This window comes from Mauremys reevesii, linkage group 9 (assembly GCF_016161935.1).
Source record: "Mauremys reevesii isolate NIE-2019 linkage group 9, ASM1616193v1, whole genome shotgun sequence".
NCBI classification, from domain to species: domain Eukaryota; kingdom Metazoa; phylum Chordata; order Testudines; family Geoemydidae; genus Mauremys; species Mauremys reevesii.
In genome coordinates, this window is record NC_052631.1 from 20,898,376 (window position 1) to 20,917,648 (window position 19,273).

The 19,273-nt window shown below is 38.1% G+C and overlaps 1 protein-coding gene and 1 non-coding gene across 12 annotated transcripts in view; both read left to right on the forward strand.

Annotated features, from left to right (window-relative positions):
• KPNA4 (karyopherin subunit alpha 4) overlaps positions 1–19,273 on the forward strand; it is a 102,306-nt gene that overhangs the window by 70,941 nt on the left and 12,092 nt on the right. For 10 of the 11 annotated variants that reach the window (XM_039488674.1, XM_039488669.1, XM_039488666.1 and 7 more), the window contains 5 exons: positions 2,140–2,271; positions 2,544–2,672; positions 8,712–8,816; positions 10,533–10,604; positions 17,797–17,959. In XM_039488674.1, the coding sequence (XP_039344608.1) occupies positions 2,140–2,271; positions 2,544–2,672; positions 8,712–8,816; positions 10,533–10,604; positions 17,797–17,959 (601 nt within the window). The remainder of the gene's footprint in view (positions 1–2,139; positions 2,272–2,543; positions 2,673–8,711; positions 8,817–10,532; positions 10,605–17,796; positions 17,960–19,273) is intronic. The other variant, XM_039488671.1, reaches the window with a different exon arrangement.
• Positions 6,713–7,025, forward strand: LOC120372748. Its single transcript, XR_005585168.1, has one exon.

Here is a 19,273-nt window from a genome sequence, read left to right on the forward strand (position 1 = left end):
TAGGCTATATCGAGTGAAATTTACCTACAGTAGACACTCAGAGTTACAAACACCTTGGGAATGGAGATTGTTCGTAATTCTGAAATGTTCATAACTCTGAACAGAACGTTATGGTTGTCTTTCAAATGTTTACATCTGAACATTGACTTAATACAGCTTTAAATTTACTATGCAGAGGAAAAATGCTGCTTTCCCTTTGTTTTTTTTTAGTAGTTTAGTTTAACTGTTTGCTTCTTCTTGTTTTGTTTTGTTTTTCTGTGCGTGTCTCTGCTGCTGCCTGATAGTTTACTTGCGGTTGCAAATGAGGTGTGTGGTGGACTGTTCAATTCGTAACTGTAGTATTCATAACTCTGTGGTTCTACTGTATATTGCTAATGGTTAAAATATATATTCGGCCAACTTGATCTATGACATTGACTACAATTAGAAGTCAAGTGGGCTTACCCCAGGAATAAAGTAGATGTTTGTGCAGGTGTATTACTAATCAGTTCTTTTCATTTGTTGTTCGTCCTAATCCTGTTTTATTTGAATACTTGTATTATAGCTGTCCCTGGCATCAGGGGTTTGGTATTATAGGATGTCCAAAGTGTATTGAGTTGTGTCCTAAATGTTTAATGTTGGTACTTGTATGCCCAGAATAGCTCTGGTTTTAGAATCTGCTCCATGATAACAGCAACATTGAAGCAATGATCCTTTTGGCTCAGAATCAAAATTGTGGACTACAATATTATTCTTGACTAAATGACTGTAAGAGTAAAAATCAAAGAGAATTGCAGTAGTGATTGATTTATTTTTTAGTGGAGATCTTTTCATATATTTCACCTGTTTACTTTTGGAAGAGTTAAAGGAAGGTTTGAATTATTGATTCTTGTTTATCTTTTATGTGAATACAAAGGGCCATTCTGGTGACTCTCCACATATTGTTAAATGAGAAACTGTGGTGACCTACACCATTGGATCTCTTTTGAGGCATTGTCTATACAGGAAGATTTTACTGGCAATACCAGTATGGTTATATTAGCATAACCCCTTGTGTGAACATTTTTATTGTGGTATGTGTCCTTTTTTTCTGGTTTAGCTAATGTCGCTTGGAAAGGGGTCTAAGGCAAACTGAAAAAAAGCACACTTTTGCTGGAGTATGTCCACTTTGATATCCATTATAACTATACCAGTTTAAATTCACATTTTAACTTGTACTGATATAACTGTCCAATGTAGATGAGGCCTGTCCTTTAACTCAAAACTTACGTGGAGTTTCTTGAAACTTCTCTATCTATAGATCAATTCATTCACACTTGTAGCTGAAATGATTGTGAACCTCTTAATTCTCTGCGAATTGCTTATATTTTTGTAATCATGCATCTGAACTGTTAGTTTTCTTTTTTCAGATAGACTGCTTTCAATGTATTTTCTGGCATTAATAAATTTACATCTTGTATTTACGTATTGTATTGTATTAATATACTTTTTATGCGGTTCAAATGTGCTACTAAAAAATTAGTTATTTCAGCATGCAGTGCTATTGCCTCTAGTTTCCACTAAGTACCTTTCAAACGCTTTTACGCTTTTTAAAGTTCTGTGAAGGAACTCTGCTTTGTGAATGAGAGTAGTTAGTCTCCTGTGAAATGTGAACCATCATTCTGAGGCTGCCTATTCTGTGTTCCCTGAAGTGTTGTCACCCCAACAATCAATCTTTATTTTTTCTCATATTGTCCACTTTAATTTAAAGATTCTCATGAGGACAGGTATGATGTTTGACCATTGTATCCTTCATATTCTTGACTATGGTTATAAATGATATTTTGTCCTATGTTCTAGCTACCTGGAAGGCAGCAGACGAAGGTGCAAGGAACAAATTACGAAGTGGCTGCATTTTAGACTTCTTAAAGTGAATATGTCAAACAGCAGAATAGTTTCCTTCTAATTTATAAGATGTTAAACAACAAAATCCTCTCAATGTAAAAACCCTTGCCTTGAGACAGTTACAAAACTAGAAACATTTAAATGGACTCTAACAGCAAGTCTTGAACAAAAAACCTATCTTTAAATATAATAGCCTTATAACATAGATCTCGGCACATCTTATTTAGACCTTTCTCTCTTAATGGGTTTAACACTGTATTTTTTTTTAAATGTTAGATATTGGTAGATACAGTCTGGGCCCTCTCCTACCTAACGGATGCTGGCAATGAACAGATCCAGATGGTGATAGACTCTGGAATAGTCCCTTATTTGGTTCCCCTTCTCAGCCACCAAGAAGTTAAAGTGCAAGTAAGTTTAGTTAGCAATATCTTAATTTATTTCAAAATATGGTAATATACAGTACTGAAGTGGCTTACTTTTTAAATAGTTTAGTTATCACTTTGATAATTGGCTAAAGGTTTATCAGCAAACATTTATTTGCAAAATACTTAGGTTATCAAAATTCACTTATCTAATTTGTGGTAACATTTGAATGAAATAATATTTTGCTGTGTTCACTGTTTTTATGCTTAACTTTTTTTCTCAATGTTCAAGTCTTGAAATACAGTGTGTTGTTTCAGACTGCTGCACTCAGAGCTGTAGGCAACATTGTTACTGGTACTGATGAACAGACACAAGTAGTTCTGAATTGTGAAGCTCTTTCACACTTCCCAGCACTGCTGACACATCCCAAAGAAAAAATTAATAAGGTATGTAAATACATTTTGGGGTGAAATTTACCCATAGGAATAGTTAGTTATTTGCCCTGTATTGTAAATATTATTGAACAAATGTCAGTATGACACTGTTTTTCCCAAATAATGTAACCTGATAATACGTCTTTGTTGCAATACCAGTTTCTTGCTGACAAGTCTTGATCTTGCTATATTTTCCGTTACTTATTTAAATTAAGCCATTAGTATCCTAAAAGAATCTAACGAACTTCATAGATATCCTTATCAAATATAGTAATTCTTTGTAATAACTTCATCAATATCTGGGCATTCCAGAATGCTGGGATTACAGATTGATGAATACTGGTTTATATGGCAATGAGTTCTTGACCTTGTATGAAATTTGATCTTTATTTTGTGCTGCAAGGTTGGCAATTTCCCAGGGAAAACTAATGTAGGTCAGGGCACTGGTAAATACCGGCTTAAACTTGGTTTAAACTGGGAAAAATAATTGCATCAGTGTTCAGCAAATATAGAATGAATCTTTTCAAACTTTGGGTATATCATTGAAATCTGAGGAATAAGAACATAAGACTGTCCCTACTGGGTCAGACCAAAGGTCCATCTAGCCCAGTATCCTGTCTTCCAACAGTGGCCAGTGCCAGGTGCCCCAGAGGGAATGAACAGAACAAGTAATCATCAAGTGATCCGTCCCCTGTCGCTCATTCCCAGCTTCTGGCAGACAGAGGCTAGGGACACGATTCCTGCCCAATAGCCATTGATGGACCTATCCTCCATGAATTTATCTAGTTCTTTTTTGAACCTTGTTATTGTCTTGGCCTTGACAACATCCTCTGGCAAGGAGTTTCAAAGGTTGACTGTGCGTTGTGTGAAAAAATACTTCCTTTTGTTTGTTTTAAATCTGCTGCCTATTAATTTAATTTGGTGACCACTAGTTCTTGTGTTGTTTACTCCTTCTCATAACACTTCCTTATCTACTTTCTCTACACCTGTCATGATTTTATAGACCTCAATCATATCTCCCCTTAGCCGTCTCTTTTCCAAGCTGAAAAGTCCTAGTCTTATTAATCTCTCCTCGTACCGAAGCCATTCAATACACCTAATAATTTATTGTTGCCATTTTTTCTTTTTTTTTCCAAATTAAATATTTTTTTTTGAGATGGGGCAACCACACACACACACAGCATTCAGATGTGGGCGTACCATCCAGCATTCTGTTTGCTTTTTTTCCAAGCTGAAAAGTCCTAGTGGATGTTTTCAGAGAACTATCCACAGTGACTCCAAGATCTTTCTTGAGTGGTAACAGCTAATTCAGACCCCATCATTTTATATGTATGGTTAGGATTATGCTTTCCAATGTGCATTACCATATATACTCGTTCATAAGTCGAATATTTTTGGTAAAAACGTGATGCATCAAAGAGCAGGGGTCGGCTTATAAACGGGTGATGATTTTAAACTCTATGAAATCATGTAATTGAATATCTAATACATTGTTGTTTTGTTTACCTGGAGCATCTGCAGGCCTGGAGCCCCTCAGCTCCCAGTGGCCACGGTTCGCCGTTCCCAGCCAATGAGAGCTGCAGGAAGTGGCGACACTTTCCGCAGCTCCCATTGGCTGGGAACGGCAAACCGCAGCCACTTGGAGCTGAGGGGCTCCGTGCCTGTGAACGCTCCAGGTAAACACAAGTCCCAATGCACCAGCAGCTTACCCTGAAGGGCCGGGAGCCAAAGTTTTTTCCAACCCCTGAAATATAGGGTCAGCTTATGAAAGGGTCATACAGTTTTTGCTATTTTTACCTCTCCATTTTGGGGGGGTCAGCTTATAAACGAACAGGCTAATGAACGAGTATGTCAGCATTAAATTTCATCTGCCATTTTGTTGCCCAGTCACCCAGTTTTGAGAGATTATTTTGTAGCTCTTCGCAGTCTGCCTGGGTCTTAACTATCTTGAGTAGTTTTGTATCATTGGCGAATTTTGCCACCTCACTGTTTACCCATTTTTCCAGATTATTTATGAATATGTTGAATAGGACTGGTCCCAGAACAGACGCCTGGGGGACACCACTATTTACCTCTCTCCATTCTGAAAACTGACTATTTATACCTACCCTTTGTTTCCTATCTTTTAACAAGTTACCAATCCATGAGAGCACTTTCCCTCTTATCCCGTGGCATCTTACTTTGTGTAAGAGCCTTTGGTGAGGGACCTTGTCAAAGGCTTTCTGAAAATCTAAGTTCGGTATATCCACTGGATCCCCTTGGTCCACATGCTTGTTGACCCCCTCAAAGAATTCTAGTAGATTGGTGAGGCATGATTTCCCTTTACTAAAATCATGTTGACTCTTCTTCAACAAATTATGTTCGTCTATGTCTGACAGTATTTTTTTTTTAATAGTTTCAACCAGTTTGTCCGGTATTGAAGTCAGGCTTACAGGCCTGTAATTGCCAGGATCACCTCTGGAGCCCTTTTTAAAAATTAGCGTCACATTAGCTATCCTCTAGTCATTTGGTACAGAAGCTGATTTAAATGATAGATTACAGAATACAGTTAGTAGTTCTGCAATTTCACATTTGAGTTCCTTCAGAACTCTGGGGTGAATACCATCTGGTCCTGGTGACTTACTGCTGTTTAATTTATCAATTTGTTCCAAAACCACCTCTAATACCTCAATCTGGGACAGTTCCTCAGATCTGTCACTTAAAAAGACTGGCTCTGGTTTGGGAATCTTCCTCAGCTGTGAAGACCAATGCAAAGAATTCATTTAGTTTCTCCGCAATGGCCTTATCGTCCTTGAGTGCTCCTTTAGCACCTTGATCGTCCAGTGGCCCCACTAGTTGTTTAGCAGGCTTCCTGCTTCTGATGTACTGTTTAAAAAAAAAAAAAAAAAATTGCTATTTCTTTTTGAGTCTTTGGCTTACTGTTCCTCAAATTCTTTTTTGGCCTTCCTAATTGTATTTTTACACTTCATTTGCCAGTGTTTATGCTCCTTTCTATTTTCCTCACTAGGATTTAACTTCCACTTTTTAAAGGATGCCTTTTTGCCTCTTACTGCTTCTTTTACTTTTGTTGAGCCACGGTGGCTCTTTTTTGGTTCTCTTACTTTGTTTTTTAATTTGGGGTATACATTTAAGTTGAGCCTCTATTATGGTGTCTTTAAAAAGTTTCCTTGCAGCTTGCAGAGATTTCACTTTTGGCACTGTACCCTTTAATTTCTGTTTTAACTAACCTCCTCGTGTGTGTAGTTCTCCTTTCTGAAATTAAATGCTACAGTATTGGGCCACTGTGGTGTTTTTCCTGCCTCAGGGATATTAAATTGAATTATATTATGGTCTCTATTACCAGGCAGTCCAGCTCTTGGACCAGATCCTGGGCTCCACTTAGGACTAAATGAAATCCTATAGGCTTGGTCTATCCATTACATCAAAGTTGATTTTCTGCTACAAAATGTTACATGGCCAAATGGACCTGGACTGGTAATCTATGCTTCTGATTGCTTGATGGTTCAATCCTACAACTCTGTATTATTGTTTTCATATAATCAGTTTTTCTTTACATTCGTTTATACAGTATTGGAAACTGAAATGAGTTCTGACATTTATAACATCCTTGAGAAAATAACAAACCAAAATGTATACAGATATTCCAGTGTTCAGTATTATAATTACATATTAGTAGTATTCCTACTGCAGTTTAATTTATTTGTACAACCCTAAATTAATCTACAAATTTACTGCCTTACATAATCACAAATTAAATATGTAACTAAAACTAAGTGTAATGTGGTGTATATTAATGAAACAGTTTTCAAATTAATCCCAGTTTAAGGCATTTTCTAACTGTTTTTTCCTAGGATGGTAAAAATCATGATTTTACCTAGTAAAAACCACCCCTGGTAAATACCACGTCATCCCTGTCTGTAAGCATTAGGCTTGTTTACCTATGAAATAAATGGTCTTCTGTGTTTACATTAAAAATTAAAAACACTGTAATGCTGTTTTGTGTGTTAATAAAAGTAACGTCAACTTGGAATAGAGTTGATTGAACTGACTCTTGGAAATTATGAAAGGTAATTGGATGTTTGTTTGAGGGGGTGTTTGTGTGATTGGAAACATTCTAATTTAACACTTAATAATGTTTTATAATGTGTTTTTGAGAGAGAGGAATGTACAAAGGCTACATGGGGGCACTGATAAAATGCTGATTTTAGAGTGCATCTGAGGCATGTTGAAATTTTGAGAAGGGTGTTGTTTTGTTTTGCACATTGCCAGTGATAAGTGCCCAAAATAAGCTCACCAGCTGAATATAGACGATCTAAAGATCTCTAACAAGTTCATTGACATAAATGATCCCATGATTTGATCCAAGAGTTCAGCAGAATGTTAAGTCAGAAAATCTGCAAGTCACATTTACCCTGTTCCATGCTCTTAAGTTGAATAAGCAGCTTCCAATGAAATTATCGCACCAAGATACATAAAATGAAGAGTTTATTTAAAGTAACCGGTATAGCTCATGGGTAACCATAATAATGATGGTAGTCCTCAGTTTAATGACTTATCTACAAAATTATTGCTTCTGCTGGACTAATAGTTACCTTGAATAAAGTTTGGTAAAGCATTCTGACTTTGGGTGTCCTAGTGGCTTAAATCTTGAAGCTGCATGAACGTTTGAGCCTACATTGTAATTCTTGTGACTGTCATCTGCAATCTTCTTTCTTATGGAGGGTTTTATGTGACAGTGTTTAACATAACTGTAACTATACCACATTGGGCACTCAGCTTGGTTGGGTTGAGTGTCGATACTTAATGTAAAGTAAAATTGCTGCTTATGAACTAAAGTGTCTGCATCTGTATATGGGGGGCCTGTTCTTGTTCATGTTAACGACGACAAACTTCTGCTGACTTCACTGAAAGTAGGAGGATAATCACCTTTCTACTCTATGTATTTTGTATCAAGTTTTCAACTTGCCTAGCAGTAGTCGAAAAATCTTGTAAATTTAGTGAAAATCTTGTATTTTTTTAATTAATATTGGCCTGCCTGTGTTGAATTTTATCCAGGTTTTGCAGGTCTAGAATACTCTGATTTTTCAGTTGTCAGTTTGTAACGGTTAATCATGCACTGAGATCTAATATAGATCTTGGGTAACTTTTAGCATTGATCTCTGCCTTGGGAAAACTTCACCCAGGCTGAGTTGGTTTTGTTTTTTCTTTTTCTTTGGACAAAGAAAACATTAGTTTTGTTATCTTCCTGGTAGCAGTGAACAAATACTACAGGGCCTTAATCTTAAAAATGTGTTTTAAATCAGTGAATACACATTTTCTGGATAGTTCAGAACAGGGACAAGGAGGAACAGATCTTGCAGTGGGTAAGGAGAAAAGAATGCCTTTGTCACTGGCTGTCGAGCAATGTTGAGGTATAACACTTTGGAGCCCATTCAGCCCTCTGCTGAAAATAATGCTGCTATTATTAATGGACTTCCAGGATATGGAATAAACTGTGAGGATTTACTGGGGTTGTGATATATTTCTAGGCAAAAAATACCAGTTAATCTACAGGTTTAGAGAAGATGGCAATAATCCTGTTTGGTCTCCCATTGTAAAAATCACCTTGATGGAGTTGGTCCCAACCTTTGTTGCCCACTCCTTTTAATGTACCCAATTGGGTTATTATTTGCAGTGTTGTAGCCATGATGGTCCCAGGATATTAGGGTGACTACGTGGGGTGGGGTGAGGTAATATCTTTTATTGGACCAACTTTTCTGTTAGTGAAGGAGTTAAGAGACAGCCTGACAATTTCGCCAATAGAAATAGATCCAATAAATGTTACCCTCACCCACCTTGTCTCTAATTGGATTATTATGATTCTTAATGCAAGTACATACAGAACTACACTATTTAAATCTCTAATTGTATTGTTTGAAGGTATGTTTTCAACTTCAGAATTTGATTTTACTAGAATTGTAAATGCATGAAATCTTGCTGGAATGGAAATAGAATATTCAAATATTTCTTCAATTTTTTTTGTTAAAGCTTTCTTTTTTTTTCTTCCTGCAGGAAGCCGTATGGTTCCTATCTAACATCACTGCAGGAAATCAGCAGCAAGTTCAGGCGGTGATAGATGCTAACCTTGTTCCAATGATAATACACCTTTTAGATAAGGTGGGATAACAAATATTTAATTCTGTACCGTTGGCAAGAGGAAAAAGCAGGGCTGTTATTGAATTGCTGACAATTACCTATAGACTTTATTGTAAATTTGTTTTGAGATTTGGTTTGAGCTAAGAGTAAAAAGCAAATTTGCCTGTATCACTAATTAAAGCATAATACTTTAGTTAATGCAAGTCTAAATTTCACTTCATACGTCAATGCTTGTCTAATCCATAGGGGAAAAATAGTTTAGGGAAATGACCTTTTGAGAAATAGCTTCTTACTACTCTAAATCTCATTACATTAATTTTTAATAAAATAACTACAGTTATTCAGAAGTTATTGTGGCATAGTTCTGCGCTTCCTTGTAGAAGGAAGCGGTGGGAATGAGCCTATACTCAAATGTCTGAGGATTTCAGCTGACTTTGCGGGGAGGGATAGCTCATAATTAATCATGGCCTAGAGCAGTAGGCCACAGAACAGATGATGTCCCATTTTAAATTTTTACCACTGTAATTTAACAAAAGTAGATATGTATAATAGAAATAACTCTATATTGGTGGTAGTTGTCTGCTAGCAGCTCTCCCTGCTGTAGGTATGGAACTCCACATATATGTTCATTCCTCCCTGGGTGGGGGGAGAAATCATAGCAGCTGTTAGACATTCCAGGATCCTTTCACTTCCCATCACCCCCATATCAATATCTAATTGCTGGAGGGAAGAGGCTTGCTACTGTAGTACTAAGGTTTAAAAATGATGGTTGGGTATATGTGTGAAATGCCAAGTGCAGGGTCAGTTTTTGTCTTGCTTAGTCTGTTTTTATTTTTTTTTTCCTAATTTATTTTTAGTCTCCCAGTGACAGAAGACTAAGGGGAATTAACCTCCTGGTTAATGGAGCGAATAGGAGGTTACAGCACAGGAGGACAAAGTCACAAGTGGGAGGAATAAGGAGTGAAAAGATCATCATGAATCTCTTACTAGTAGCATGTAGAATTACAAGCACAGATTTGTAGCTTAGTTACTATCAATATGTTGTACATCCTGAGAACAGAATTCCATAAAGGAAGCATAATTTTTCTATTAAATCTAGGTTTTTGGGGGGTTAAATTAATAAACAGACTGAGTAGGCTAAAAGCTCACTGAGACCAAAAGCTGACTCTCAGCTTCTAAAACAATATGGTATATCAAAATTAACACAGTGCAATGTCTCTTCATTGCTATGTCTGTTACAGGCTGCTGGTATAGCGTGGAAGGGGATAATGCTACAATTACTACTTTCTTCATCCCATTGCTTTTGCAGTTCTCTGCTCTGAGTCTAAACTGTTTTCCCCTGTCTTGTAGCTGAAGGGTGTGCAAGTGGAACAGTGGGCACATAGCAATGGTGGGTTGGAGGAGGTAGAAGAGCAGAAGTATGAAAGTAGTGTTGGGGAAAACAAACTCCCTCCTCTCCCTCACTAGGTCTTAGCATTTTACAAGATTTTTCTGCCTTTTTTTTTTTTAACCTCAATTTAAACTAATGTGGACACAACCTGGAAGGTACACTGTGGAATCCCTACCATTGGAGGTTTTTAAGAACAGGTTAGACAAACATCTGTCATTAATAGTCTAGGTATATCTGGGGTCCTGGGTTGGCCTGGGGAGATGGGCTAGATGATTTCTCGAGGTCCCTTCCAGTCCTACTTTTCTGTGATTCCAAATAATGTACAGCCAACTATTATTGTATTTTAGGGTGATTTTGGTACTCAGAAAGAAGCTGCTTGGGCTATAAGCAACTTAACAATCAGTGGAAGAAAAGATCAAGTGAGTTAATTTTTTTTCCAAAATTAGTTTACTTCTTACCTTTTTCCTTGAGTGTATTTGACATGTTACAAGTGGGGATTCAGTAATTTAAATTACCTGCCAAAATAGTCTCTTCAGACTCCTCCTTTCATTGATTTACAGTGATTAAGGGAAACAGAGATGTAAGATCATACTCTGGTTTCCAAGAGTAGCAGTATCAGTGGTGACAAATTTTGAGGGATTAAAATTAGTTACATTGCACTGCAGTACACCCCAGTATTTATCAGAATAATTGCATTCAGTCTTCATTAATATTCTTGAGCTGTATATACCTATATTCTTGCTGTGAACAAAGAGTACAAAAAATAAGTGTGAACCATTCAAGGATGTTTTATTTGCTGTTTTTTTAATCGTCCAACTTCTATCACTGTCTGTCATTGAAATTACTGTGACAACAGGGCATACCAGGTAAATTGGGTGGGAAGCAGTCTCCAAATTGCAATAAAATCTGGACACAAACTTAATCTAGATTTTATGTCCTGCTTCAAAAAGATCAGGCTAAAACTTATTTGATGTTTGGGTTGGAGTGTATCAAAATGCAACAGTCGGTGCCTTTCATTGTGTAATCTCAATTTAAAACATTTTACTTTATGCAGCATAAAAATTATAAATTTAATTATGATTTTTTTAAAATGTTCTGTACTGAACTAAAAGCACTGGTTTCTAAACATTTTCTTCAAGTGCTTGTCTCTGTGAGTGTGCATGCTCCCAAAGCCGGAGAATTTTGAAAGCAGTGTCCATTGGTCCCTACATGCCCTGGTTCACCTTGTGCTTCTGACCAAGGAGATAAGGGATGTGGGGACAGACCAACCACTTCTCCAGTTCCTTCTCACCGCCACATATTTGGGGTCAGAACCTCCAGTGTCCTAAGTTTCAGCTTTCTCCTTTATCTGTGAATATGTTTAGATGCCTGTAAATAGTTTTTATAGTTCTAGAGTGCCATCTTTGTCTCCAGATGACGCAGTTATTCCAATGTTTCCATTCCCCCCGATGACTATCAGCAGTTCCAGGAATTCTTTGCAGAATTGGAGGGGAGCTACAGATTCCTCTGAGAAAGTTCAAGATCCTCAACACAAGCTCCTGGACATCCTTCAATCCCCTGGCTCCAGTGAATAGCATTTCTGTTAATGAAGCCATCCTGGAACCATCTAGAGCAGTCTGGCATATTCTAGCTAACTGTGCCCCTACCCCAGAAGGGCAGAGAAACCATAGTATGTTCCAGCTAAAGGGGCAAAATTTCTGTTTTCTCTCACTGCTCCTAAATTTAGTTATCCAGGCCACCATGGAGAGATGTCGTCATCAACACCCCCAATCTATCCTGACTGACAAGGAGGGCAAGTGTCTTGACTTATTGGGGAAAAAAGTTTTTTTTTCTTCTAGCCTCCGGTTCTGGATAGCCATCTACCTAGCACTTACGGCTAAGAATGACTTCTGAACTATTCAGATTCACAGAATTTACTGACAGTCTGCCACATCAGGACAGAGCTTGTTTCCAGGCTCTCCTAGAAGAAGACAAAAATAATTTTCAGGCCCACTCTCCAATCAGCAGTAGATGCAGCTGATGCATCTTCCAGGGCAACGAATACTGCCATCGTAATGCGTGGAGTTGTGGGTCCATACTTTGGGGTCGAGCACACAGTTGAGTCACATCTGTTTAATCGGAAGACAGATGAGTTCTTATGGATTTTAAAGGGTTCCAGGGCCACCCTCGGCACCCTGGAAATATATATATCTGCCCCAAAGAGAAAATTCTACTGACAGACTAGCCTAGACAGATGGCTCAGTAGTACTTCCACCAGAGAAGGTAGAGGGTTCAAAAGACTCATTTCCCTGCAGCTTCTGCAACAGATTCCTCATCCTAGTCCCAGCCCTCGGCTTAAACGTTATTTTTGATGGGAGCTTGAAAGCTGCAACCACTAAGTCCAAAACCTGACTTCCATACACCGTTTGGGGGTCATCTAGCACACTTTTTCAGCTCCTGGAGTGCAATTACAGATAAATGGGTGCTGAACATCATTCATTCTAGCTATATGATAGTTTGTCCCTGCCCCCTCCAAAAACCCCTTTCCCACCCTCTCTGAGGGCCATTCTAATGAGAATATTCTCAAACAAGAAGTAGAATTTCTCATACAGCAAGGAGCAATAGAGTAGGTTCCTCTTCAGTACTGAGGAAGTGGTTTTTACTCGACATAGTTCATAGAACATAGGCAGCTTTGGAGACCCATTCTTGACCTTCATAATTTCAACCACTTTATTTACAAACTCAGGTTTTGAATGATGATGTTGGCATCTATGATTTCCATTCCTGGAAAAAAAATGTGGTTTCCAGCTCTTGACATTAAGGACTCTTACTTTCATGTGGACATCCACTCCACTCCTAGACACATTCTCGGATTCCTGGTGAATTCCAACCACATTCAATACAGAGTATTCCCTTTCAGCATTGCCCCAATGTCTTTACCCCAAGGTGTTCTCTGTTGTAGCAGCCTATATTAGATGCCATGGTTTCACTGTTCTCCCTTACCTCGATGATTGTCCCCTTGTTGCCATGTCACACCAAGAGGCCTCTGCATCGACTTTGACAATGCTGTAACTCCTCTCCTTTTGGGGGGGTCAGCGCAAACACTGAAAAATCCATTCTCACACCTACAGAGACTTTATCAGGGCGTCCTTAAATTCAATCATAGCAACAGCTTACCTGCTGAAGGACAGGTTTCAGGCTGTGAAAACAACACCAGAGTACCCGTCCAGAGCAGTCTCTTTCCTAGGCCATATGGTCTCATACTTTTATGTCACACCATTTGCAGTCCTTCGTCTTTGTTACTTACAAGCATGACTTCAACTTGTATTCTCACCAAACTGACAGTCCATGAGTACCATAGTGACTGACACCAAAGTGATATTGTCCCTGTTAAGGGGGAAGAATCACCATCAGGTGTTCATCAGGGCTCCCTTCCTCGCCTCCACACTGGACAGGGTGATCATTACCAATGCATCACTGTTGGGTTGGGAAGCCCATATGAACAGCCATACAGCAAAAGGCACCTGGACATCTGAAGAGTCCAAGAGGCACATCAGTGTTCTAGAACTGCAAACAGTTCAAAGGACTTGTGAAGCTTTTGTCCTGTTAAGGTCACCATGTCCTCATAATGTCAGATATAACTGTCTTTCACATCAATAAATAGGGAGGAGTGAGATCCGTCTTCCTGTGTGCAGAAGCAGTAAGTCTGTGGAACAGGTGCCTTAGTAATCTGATTACCCTGTCAGCAATCTGTCTCCCAGGAAACCAGCATGTGATAGTGGACTCTTTCAGCACACACTTTGCTGTTGATCACAAGTGGGAGCTACATGACTCTGTGGTGTACAATATTTTTGTTCTTTTGGACCACCACCAGGCACCTGTTAGCCTCCCAAGCAAACAGGAAATGCATAATATACTGTTCCATAGGAGCCCTGGGTGATGCTCTACTCCTCCTATGGTCAGACCACCTGAACTATATCTACCCTCCACTACCATTCCTGCCTCGAGTTTTGTGCAGAATTTGGCAAGACAGGGCATGGGTTATTCTCATTGCCTACAACTAGCCCAGACAGCTTTGGTTCCCTAACCTCCTACACATGTCGTCACTGGTACCAATCATTATTCCTACTTTTCTTGATCTCCTTACCCAAAGGAATTGCAAGATCAATTATACCAACCCATGTCTGCTTCATCTCAGAGCCTGTTTTTTTGGATGGGCATCATTCTTAGAGCAATCATGTTCTGAAGCTATAAAGAATCTCTAACAGTAGGAAGGATTCCACCAGAAAATGTTACCTAGCTAATTGGAAGCATTTTTCTATCTGAGTACATCCTCAGAAGCTGTATGTATTCCTCTCGTTCTGGGCTATGCTCTTTCCTTAAACACAGCAGGTTTATCCTTCAACTCCTTATGGATCCATTTGGCAGCAATCAGTGCATACCATCCATCTTCACAGGGCTACTGAGTCTTCATGCCCCCAGTGACTAGTAGATTCTGGAAAGGCCTAATCAGCATCTTTCTGCCTATTTAAAACAAAAATGGGGGTGGAGGGGTGGGAATAGCCATCAACTTCTCAATGGGACTTGAAACTTGTTCTCTCAATACTCACTAAGCCTCATTTTGAACAATTAGCTTCTTGTTCTGTCTCTCCTATCCATGAAAGTCACATTCCTGGTAGCCAGGAGGGTTCCTTAGACAGGAGGGTTGGTGAATTTTTGGAACTTTGATGACAGTTTTTCCTTACGCTATATTCCATAAGGACGATGTTTCATTGTTTCCACCTTAAATTAACTCCCAAAGTAGTCTGAGTTTCACCAGAACCAGTTATCACTTACCTGCATTCTTCCCAAAATCTCACGCATTCTCAGAAGAAAGGAGACTCCATTCCCCACTGTTTGGCTCGCCTTCGCCTTTTACCTACCGAGAACGACACCAATCAGAAAGTCTCCTGGACTTTGTCACCATGATGGAAACAGTCAGGAGTCAGGTGGTATCCTATCAAAGAATCTCAAAATGGATCTCAGGCTGTAATTTGCTCTATCAGTTGTCTAATCTTCCTCCTCCTCTTGGGGAAAGAGCTCATTCTACAAGAGCACAAGCAATGGCTATGGCATTGCTTCAAGAGGTGCCTCTACTTCAAGGCAGCTACATGGCGTTCCATCCACACATTTGTGAGACACTGCCTTGATACAAGCAGTCTTTCATTCAGCTCTGCTGTCTACACCCTTGCATCCTCCTACTATTTGAGTATTGCTTGTCAGTCATCCACTGTGGAATACACATAGGACCAGCACTGGAAGGAGAGAAAGTTGTTTACCTTATAGTAACTGGAGGTTCTCTGAGATGTATGGTCCCTATCTGTATTCCACTACCTTACCCTACTTCCCCTCTGCTTCAGATCTTCTCTGATTCATGGTAGAGAAGAAACTGGAGAGGCAGCAAGTCCATCCTGCCCTTTTATCTCCTCAGTCAGAAGCACGAGGTGAGCTCGTGCACATATGCGAACCAACAGACAATGCTTTCAGAATGCTCCGACTTGGGGCACATGGAGCATATTTGCACCCACAGTGGAATACAGATAGGCACCACACATCTCAAAGAACCTCCAGTTCTATAGTACCTTATAGTAGTTCTGTTGATTAATCTCAGTTAACGCATGCGATTAACTAAATAAAATTAATCGCATCCTTAATTACACTGTTAAACAATATTTATATTTAATATACGGAAGAGACAAGAAGGAAAGACTACATTAAATAAGAAAGTTTATTCAAAGTATGTACTGAACAGTATAAGAAAGTTGCCGACCTTATATTACTGTAGATATTAAACTATAAGGCAGGGCTGTCAAGCGATTAAAAAAATGAATTGTGATTAATCGCACGATTAAACAAAACTATTTAAATAGTTTTGGATGTTTTTCTACATTTTCAAATATATTGACTTCAGTTATAGAATAGAAAGTGTACAGTGCTCACTTTATATTATGATTTTTATTACAAATATTTGCACTGTAAAAATGATAAAAGAAATAGTATTTTTCAATTCACCTCATACAAGTACTGTAGTACATTCTCTTTATCAGGAAAGTGCAACTTAAAAATGTATATATTTTTTGTTACATACCTGCACTCAAAAACAAAACAATGTAAAGCTTTAGAGCCTATAAGTCTACTCAGCCCTACTTCTTGTTCAGTCAATCACTAAGACAAACAAGTGTGTGTACATTTATGGAAGATAATGCTGCCCACTTCATATTTACAGTGTCACCTGAAAGTGAGAACAGGCATTCACACAGCAATTTTGTAGCCAGCATTGCAAGGTATTTACATGCCAGATATGCCACCATTCTAGAGGACATGCTTTAATGCATTACTTTTTTTAAGTAATCAGCATGGATTAAATTTGTGACTGAACTCCTTAGAGGAGAATTGTATGTCTCCAGCTCTTTTTTTACCCGCATTCTGCCATATATTTCATGTTATAGCAATCTCAGATGATGACCCAGCACATATTGTTTGTTTTAAGAACACTTTCACTGCAGATTTGGCAAAACGCAAAGAAGATACCAGTGTGAGATTTCTAAAGATAGCTACAGCACTTGACCCAAGGTTTAAGAATCTGAAGTGCCTTTCAAAATCTGAGAGGGACGAGGTATGGAGTATGCTTTCAGAAGTCTTAAAAGAGCAACACTCCAATGCAGAAACTTTGGAACCACCAAAAAAGAAAATCAGCCATCTGCTGGTGGCATCTGACTCAGATGTTGAAAATGAACATGCATCAGTCCATATTGCTTTGGATTGTTATCGAGCAGAACCCGTCGTCAGCATGGACACATGGTGTCTGGAATGGTGCTTGAAACATGAAGGGACATATGAATCTTTAGCACATTTGGCAAGTAAATATCTTGCGATGCCAGCTACAGCAGTGCCATGCGAGTGCCTGTTCTGACTTTCAGGTGACACAAACAAAAAGCGGGCAGCGTTATCTCCCACAAATGTGAACACACTTGTTTGTCTGAGCAATTGGCTGAACAAGAAGTTGGACTGAGTGGGTGTGTAGGCTCTACATTGTTACATTGTTTTATTTTTGAATGCAGTTATTTTTGTACATAATTCTACATTTGTAAGTTCAACTTTCATGATAGAGGTTGTACTACAGTACTTGTAATGGGGGAATTGAAAAATACTATTTCTTTTATAATTTTTACAGTGCAAATATTTGTAATAAAAATAAATATTAAGTGAGCACTGTACACTTTGTATTCTGTGTTGTAATTGAAATCAATATATTTCAAAATGTAGAAAACACCCCAAAATATTTAAATAAATAGTATTTTATTATTAACAGCGAGACTAATCATGATTAATGTTTTTAATTGCTTGACAGCCCTACCTTTATAGTGTAGTACCTATAGTATTGTAAGGTAGGCAACTTCCTTATACTGTTGAGTACATACTTTGAATAAACTCTTTTCTTATTTCATGTAGTCTTTCCTTCTTGTCTCTTCTATTAAAAACATTTTTTGTGGTGCCAGTAGCTTCTCTTCCTTTTCTTGCATCTTTGTACCTCTCACACACTATTTATTTACTGTTACATTTTAATTTTATGTATGTTTTTTTCTTTCCTAGGTGGCATATCTAATTCAACAAAATGTAATTCCTCCCTTTTGCAACTTGTTAACAGTAAAAGATGCTCAAGTTGTACAAGTAGTGCTGGATGGACTAAGTAATATATTAAAAATGGCTGAAGATGAAGCGGAGACCATAGCCAATCTTATAGAAGAGTGTGGAGGTATGATTTTTTTAATAATTAGTTGGTGTTACCATTATTATTATAACTAGTTGTTAAACATTAACCACAAATATATTCATGGACTTTGCACCATTTATTACATCTTTGTCTTTTTGTTTAACTGTTTGTCTCAAATCTCAATATCAGGTTCACTTAGTGATTTGAGATATTTTAATGTAAACTTTTCTATTTGAAGAAACCTTAAATTGAATATATGTAGTGTATATGACCTAACTAGAAAAATACACTTCACAAATTAGGACATAGAGGGTATCTTTACCTCACAGGCTGCAAACTTAATCAGACTGGATCAAATTATGCCCAGATAAATTTTAAAACAAAATATTAAGTGGTAATTTTGTTAATGGCTTTCTGGCATGTTTTTATTTTTTTTAATTGTTAAACACTTAAACAGCTACCAGCCGGTTGGAGCTCTTTTTGAGGAAAAGAAACCATTTTAATATTAAATGTTTCATTTAGTCACCACTACAAGTTCTATGGAAAACTCCTACGTTGCAGGTAACTTCAGGAGATGAGAGTGTTGCTCTTTGAAATAAGAAATGCAAAGTTCATGGGTGTATAATATGAATAGATGAAGTTCAGGAGGGAACATAGTAAAGTGAGAGGTATTTGAGTAACTATATATTATGTTTAAATAAAATCTCAGAATTTCTTGATATGTTTATATATTTAGCTATGCCTCCATCTGCTGGATGGATAGATAGATACATATTGGATATATTTACACAGCTGTAGTACAGTCTAATTCATCACCATAGCATCTGAGCACCTCAAACTTCAATCAGTTTTTATTTTCCCCAAATCCCTGGGAAGCTTTTACAGTTAGAGAACTGAGGCACAGAGTGACTTGCCCAAAGTCACACAGGAAGTCTGTGACAGAGCTGGTAATTAAACCAGATTCTCAGTTTCAATTGAGTATCAGAGGGGTAGCCGTGTTAGTCTGGTTCTGTAGAAGCAGCAAAGAATCCTGTGGCACCTTATAGACTAACAGACGTTTTGCAGCATGAGCTTTCGTGGGTGAATACCCTCTTCTTCGGATGCAAGCAGAAGAAGTGGGTATTCACCCACGAAAGCTCATGCTGCAAAACGTCTGTTAGTCTATAAGGTGCCACAGGATTCTTTGCAGTTTCAATTGAGTGATTTAACTATGATTCTTTCCTAAGGCAGCATAAAACTCTCTGCTACTTCTATCTTCATGTACTACTTGTTTGATAAGTATGATTAGTAGGACACATCTCAGGCTTTTTCTTTATATCTGACATTCTGCAGTTAAGGGCTTGTCTACACATGTTA